The 7,134-nt window shown below is 34.4% G+C and overlaps 1 protein-coding gene across 1 annotated transcript; it reads left to right on the plus strand.

Moving 5' to 3' along the window:
* Nucleotides 1-3,315: 3,315 nt before the first annotated feature.
* LOC112800664 (protein BZR1 homolog 1) lies at nucleotides 3,316-5,313 on the plus strand. Its single transcript, XM_025843019.2, has 2 exons — nucleotides 3,316-3,982; nucleotides 4,218-5,313. The coding sequence occupies exons 1-2, from the start codon at nucleotides 3,758-3,760 to the stop codon at nucleotides 4,950-4,952; spliced, it is 960 nt and encodes a 319-aa protein (XP_025698804.1). The 5' UTR covers nucleotides 3,316-3,757; the 3' UTR covers nucleotides 4,953-5,313.
* Nucleotides 5,314-7,134: the final 1,821 nt, after the last annotated feature.

Below are 7,134 nucleotides of genomic sequence, written 5' to 3' on the forward strand. Positions count from 1 at the left end.
GAATTTGTTAATTTGCTTTAAAGAACTTGTGCTGATTTATTTTAATTTGCTTTGAAGAACTTGTTAATTTTATTTTGCTTTGAAGAACTTATTCTGATTTGTCTTAATTTACTTTGAAAAACTTGTTAATGTTAATTTATTTTGAAGAACTTAATAATTTGCTTTGAAGAACTTGTTATGATTTATTTTAACACGTTTTGAAGAACTTGTTAATTTTAATTTATTTTAAAGAACTTGTTAATTATTATAGTATTATTTCTGACTCTGATTATTCCTCATTCTGATTCTGTTGATTATAATTTATATTTTTATGATTTATGTGATTTGAATTTTGTGATTTTTTTGAAATTTAATGATTCCTGTGATTTGTAATTTTTTGTTCGATGTAGGATTCAAATAAATAAGAATTTAGTATCACTACCATCACAGGATGAAAGAAAGCTTGAGAATTATGTATTTTAGTTTTTGAATATGTTTGGTTGTTTAAATATTTTATAAATATATTTAGTAGAGATATTTGTTGTTTATTGTTCTTTGAGTATTTGGAGACAATAAAAAATATGTTTGTAATAACAATTGAGAATGATCTTTATTTTTTTTCTATTTTTTCTGTTTTTTTATATTTTTTCAATTTTTATTATTTTTTATAAAAATCTGCAGAGACTTCGGTGCCCGGCGGATATGGGATTCCGTTACTTGTCATGGGAACGGAGACCAGTTTCGGAGGAGGGTGGGAGCGGGAGGACATGGGATCCGTTGTCATCTCTATATCAGCCTCTAAGCAAGTAGGAATAGAGTGGGTATCCACAAATTTAAATATTATTATCATTCTTAACAAGCAATAATTAAATCGAACTGAAAAAAAAAACTCATTTTTAAATTAATTGTAGTAAAATTCGGTTTGGTTCAGTAACAAACCCTCTAATTAGTGCCATTTTTCATACATTAAGATATTAATTAATATATTTACACATGAGTTATCCTTAAAGAAATTAATTTTGAATATATAATAAAATTAAAACATTTATTTTAAAATAAACGAAATAAAGAAAAACCCTTTGATAACTTGGTTCATTGTATAATTCTCAATTTGATATTATGGAAGGAGTTTTTTATGTTTAACTAGAGAAATTAAGTTTATTTAAGCAAAAGATAATTAAGCCCCATTAGTTAAAGAAGATTTTACATAATGGTAACAGTTTTCGAAGATAAAAATATGAAAAAATAAGATAAATTTAATTAGTATCCATGTCCTATGTCCTATGTGCTACATATTGAGTGTAAGGGATGCAAAAAATGGTTTTGTGATGATGCAATTATGGAATTGTTGTATATTTGTTGAAACCAACCAATTGGCAATAATGGAGATGCTCGAATTGTAGGACCCACTTTGGGAGGGTGTTTCTGCCTCATGCTAGCATCTCTATCTCCCACAGCGAATTTGCATGTGGGTTGCAACTTGCTTTGACTGGTCTTCTTGTTTCTCCATTTTCACTTTCGGTTTCTTACCAAAATATAAAATGACCAGCAAGGCCCCTCCCTCATCCACTAACAATAATATTAAACATCATACCCACACTCTCAAGTCTCAACTCACAGATCCACCTACCATATACTCTTATATACAGTAACTCTTTATTTTTTAGAAGAAAAAACCACTAAAAATCATAGTTTTATTTTGATTCTTTATTTTTTAGAAGAAAAAACCACTAAAAATCATAGTTTTATTTTGATTGTGTTGTTGTTTAGTTCTAACACTTTATTTGGATGTTAGAAAGAAAATAAAAAAAAATAAGTTATTTGTGTGTTGTTTGGATGAATAAAAAATAAATAAAAAAAGTTATAATAATATAAATTATATTAACATTCTTATTATAAAATAAAATATAAATATTTTTATTTATTTATATTTTATTATATTTTATAAATATTATAAAATATTATAATTTTATATATTTTATTTAAATTATTTATCTAATATATATAATATTTAAATATAAATATCTATTATAATAATATATTAAAATTAAATTTATATTAATAATAATATAACTAAAAGTAATATTAAAAATACAAAAATAGATCACTTTCTTTCTTTTTTTTTATTTGTGAAGAAAAAAATTTTCTTTTTATTTTTTATTTTTTTTTGATAACAAAAAAAATTATTTTTTATCTATTTTTTTCTTTTTTTTTTTTTTCATTCATTTTCTAGCAAACTAAATATAGTGTAAGTAGAGCTAGTGAGGGAGGGGGTAGAGATGTAGGGGTCGGAGGTGGTGGGCCATGTTAGTCATGTGGGTGTGTGGACGCCGCATAATTGGACTGTGGTATGCCGTATAGGTACAGTCTAATCTACACCATCAAATATGAATGTATGTGTTAAGTGCTAACGAACAAACAAGTCATGTGCCTTTGATGAAGGAACGGTGCGTTAGGTCTTTCTATGATAGATATCTTCCCTCCCTCTTTATTTAACGCCGTGCCCTTGTGCCTGCCTACTACCTTTACACATGACTACGTTAGTTACATGAATATTATCACCACAAAATTATCCTAAGCTCAATTTAAGTTCATGCAAGTTTTTTCTAATAGTGGATGATACATGGACTTAGATTGCCTAAATGTTTGACTACTAGTTACAATTCATTATTATTCACTATATCTTGTCTGCATTCATGATGGATGATGGGCTACTCGGCAAAGTTCCACGAAATTGTTCTCCCGTTTCTTGTTTGTTATATATATAAACTAATTAAATGATGATTAATTAACGTTAAATAATAAATAACTTAAATACTACTAAAAACATTTAGCTAATTTATAATCTAAAAATATATTTTAAGAGTATAATCATAATTTTATATTTTCAATCATTTTTAATAAAATATTTTTAAAAAAAATAGAATTCTTAAAATGTGTTCTTAAAAAATAAGCCAACAAGATTCTAATAAAATTAAGTTTAATAAGCCAAAACTTTGTGTTGATGCTTAATTATATATTCAGTTTACATATATAATTATAGAAGGTTAGTTAATGCTTCATGGATCGCGTTCCTTAAATGTGTGTGTAAGATCCAATTCTTGTACATAGAGATCACACTTTTTTAATACATTTATGAACGTGCACGGTTGAATCAATGAGTGTGAGTCTGTATTCTTTCCCTCTAGTATACTAAAATTACTTATTAATATAAAATATATATTAAAATATAAATATATATTAAAATAAATTAAATAATATATATAAATATATTAATTTTTTATTTTTTTAGATCAATGAACCAATAAATTTACAATAGCGTCATTCGAATTCTTTACGTTAGTATATATAATTTAATTTAATTATCTTAAGAAAATAATATTAAAAATAGCATTTAGCTTTACGAATTTTGGTATGAGAAAAGCAACCGGTCCATTCCTCTCCATCTGCAATCCAACCCTACACATAAAAAAAATAAAAATAAAATAAGAAATGGTTATGGAAGAGAAAAACCGAGGGAAGTGTGAAAAGGGAAGGAGAGAGAAAGAGAGGAAGGGTGGGAAGAATCTAAAAAGGAAGCAGCACTTCATTTTCTTCTCCTCCTTCTCTTCTCCTGCACCTGACAAAAATAACTTAGATTTACAGAAAAAAAAAAAAAAATAAAGGATCCTCCTCTCCCTCTTGACACCCACACTCAGAGAAAGAGAAAGAGAGGGAGAGGGTTTTAAGTTTTAACTGTGCAAAGCTAACAGAGAGCGCGGGTGGAAGCGCCGGAAAGATGACCGGCGGTGGATCGTCGGGGAGGCTGCCGACGTGGAAGGAGAGGGAAAACAACAAGCGGAGAGAGAGAAGGCGGAGAGCGATTGCAGCGAAGATCTACGCTGGTCTTCGAGCTCAGGGTAACTACAAGCTTCCCAAGCACTGTGATAACAACGAGGTCTTGAAAGCTCTCTGTGCCGAAGCTGGTTGGATTGTCGAAGAGGACGGTACTACCTACCGCAAGGTTTCTTCTTCTACTTCTCTCTCCCTCTCAGATCTACTTGCTCTTTCTTGCTTGCTTTGTTGATCCGCTTTCTAATCTTGCTAAAAAGTTGATTTGATCCTGGAGGCTTGCGATCTAACTAGTTTTTGTAGTGTTAATCTGAGATCAGGTGTCATTGTGATAGTTCTAGATGATTGATTATGTTCCGTTAGTTTCACCCTAGAAATCTTGATTGAGATCTGTGTTTTGATGACAGGGATGCAAGAGGCCGCAAGGTGAGATTGGAGGAACTCCAGCGAACATGAGTGGTTGTTCTTCACTACAGCCAAGCCCACAGTCATCAGCGTTCCCAAGCCCTGTTCCTTCCTACCATGCTAGCCCAACTTCCTCATCATTCCCCAGCCCCTCTCGCATTGATCCCAACCTTCAAAATCCCTCTTCATTCCTCCTACCATTCATTCATAACATCACCTCCATCCCCACAAACCTTCCTCCTCTTAGAATATCCAATAGTGCCCCTGTTACCCCTCCTCTTTCTTCCCCAACCTCCAGGGGTTCTAAAAGGAAGGCGGATTTCGAATCCCTCTCCAATGTCTCCTCTCTTAATTCGTTCCGCCATCCTCTCTTCGCGGTATCCGCCCCATCCAGCCCCTCCCGCCGCCACCAATTGGCTACTTCCACCATTCCTGAGTGTGATGAATCTGATGCTTCCACCGTGGACTCCGGTCGCTGGGTTAGTTTTCAGACAACGACTGCCTCGGCTGCTCCTCCATCGCCTACCTTTAACCTTGTGAAACCAGCAATGCAGCAGATCACTCCCCAGGATTCCATGGATATGAATGAAGGCATGCAATGGGGCCAGGCTGCAGAGAGAGGAAGACCATCGGATTTTGACTTTGAGAATGGTAGAGTGAAGCCATGGGAGGGCGAGAGGATACATGAGGTGGGAGTGGATGAGTTGGAACTGACTCTAGGCTGTGGAAAGGCCTGATGTTGAAAGCAATGTTTAGGGCTACCTTCTTATGTCTATATCACGCCCAAAGGCCACAACACAGAACCCGATCCCCAAGCCCAAGTCTGCAGCGTTTCCTTGGCGTCTGCATGGATTGCTTGGATGGAGCTGCCACTCTGCCATTGCCGGGGAAATCGGTTGCTATGTTGCATTTCTATATTTTTCTTATATGTACAGTCCCGTTTATATTTCGTTACATTACATGAAATTTGACTTCATTGTGATGCCTTGTTGATTGTTGAATAGTTGCATTTGGGGCAACCTTTAAAAAGTTTGGTAGTGTTTTGAGACTTAATCTTAACTTATTACTATAGACCAGGAGAAATTGAAGTTCACTGAAGAGATATTCTTAATGCTTTCACACTCTTTATTTCATTACATAGCTGAGCATTCCAATGTGAGTATTTGAAACTGATATGGAAAGATTGAGAAGCCCACTTTTGAAGCTTTATAGTTTTGCTCCATTCGGCCTCAAAAGTTTAAACTACTGCAATTGCTGTTTCCAGTTTCCACACTGAATATGTATGCAGTTTTGCTCGATCAGTATTACTTATGAGAAGGTAATTAACATCACTTCCTAGTCACCAAAGGAAAAAAAATTACATCACTTCCATCCTCACAAACTTTCCGCCTCTGTTATGAGAGGGTAACTTGACGGTAGAGGATGATTATACATATGTATATATTTGGACATTAAGTTAGAGGATTGTATTGTGATAGAGAAAAACACAAAGCAATTATGTGGGCCTAATAATATGTAGGTAGTGTATATTAATTTAGTATTTCTGTCATTCTCTTCTATCTATAATTCTATATCGTGTATCTTGATACTAGAAGGATGTTAGATAACCCGAGGAATGAGGATATTAAATCGCTTATGCATGGCTCTTAAGTGTATTTTTCTTGCGAGAAATCTACGAGTCTAGCTGTAAAGTTTTATGATTCTTCATTGTTGAGATAATATGATAGCAACATAAACTCTGACGAAAAAACAAAGGCTTGAATCTCAGCACTCTAGACTCTGCAGAAACTAGACTTAGTTATAGGGAATATCTGGTGAATACGTCCACAGTTTGTTTTAAAATTTTTTTTTTCAACTTTGATTTTGATCCTATACATGGCTTACACTAATTATGATTTGCTGAATTTGAGAGCAAGTGTTTTATTATGATTTGGCTGTCCATTATCTTCGTGTATAAGATATGAATAACCCGGTGCCTGACTGTTCAAGAGGAATCTACAAGTTCAAAGGAGAACACATTATTTCTCCTGGTTCGTAATCTTGAAGGTCAAAATTCAGAACCCGCAAAACAAACTGTCATGTTATCGTGAATATATGTGTTCTTTGCTTTCTTGTTCTTTCCTGCTTATTCTTCTTCGGTGTGTGTTCAACGCTCTCGTCTCACGCATGATTCTCTCTCATTGCCAAGCGATGCAAACAGTGATTTATTTCAACAGTGTGCCAAGTCACACCGAGAAGAAAAATCAAAATTCAAAGCTGGGACTTAATGTGAGGAGCCTATATTGGTTCCCCAGGATCTATGGATTCCTCCCATGGCCCAACCATGCTAATCCACCTCTCTCCCCCAAAGCCCAATTAGATTTGCAGGATTTTAATTAAAAACCCTTAATTGTTACCAAAAAACCCACAAGTACACCCAAGAAAGAAAAGATTATAAAAACCAGCAAAACACTTTCAGAAATCACGTTTGGATATTTTACTTCAAAATTGCTTGTTGTTCACGACCAAACAAAAATTTGATTGTTGTTCCAAACCTAGGTTTAGGTAGAAGCACCTCAATAGAGTTCTGTTGTGCATGCGATAGAAGCGTTGGAGAAGATAAAGCAGACCCAACGGAAGCAAACCTGATCCGAGATATCACAAAGACTTCCACGCCCATGATAAAAGTGTGGTGGATATTATTATCAGATCCTTTACAAGTTAGGATGAGTGGATTGGTGGAAACCCTGTAGTGGAACCAAATTGACGTAGCAAGCTAGATTTTGAGGTGGTATAGGATGCATGTCTGCTTCGCAAGAAGGGGGAGTTGGCTTGGCGCAGGGAAGGGAGGTGGTCTTGTTCGGGCTGGGTTTGGGCATGGGTTTTGGTTCTTGGTCTGGGTCATGCAAGCAATGGAGGACAGGGAGAGCGAGATTGTTG

This window comes from Arachis hypogaea, chromosome 5, assembly GCF_003086295.3.
Source record: "Arachis hypogaea cultivar Tifrunner chromosome 5, arahy.Tifrunner.gnm2.J5K5, whole genome shotgun sequence".
NCBI classification, from domain to species: domain Eukaryota; kingdom Viridiplantae; phylum Streptophyta; class Magnoliopsida; order Fabales; family Fabaceae; genus Arachis; species Arachis hypogaea.

Coding starts and splice junctions, on each gene's coding strand:
- LOC112800664 (XM_025843019.2), top strand. CDS start 3,758: ATGACCGGCGGTGGATCGTCGGGGAGGCTGCCGACGTGGAAGGAGAGG. Junction 3,983..4,217: donor ACGGTACTACCTACCGCAAG/GTTTCTTCTTCT, acceptor TTTTGATGACAG/GGATGCAAGAGGCCGCAAGG.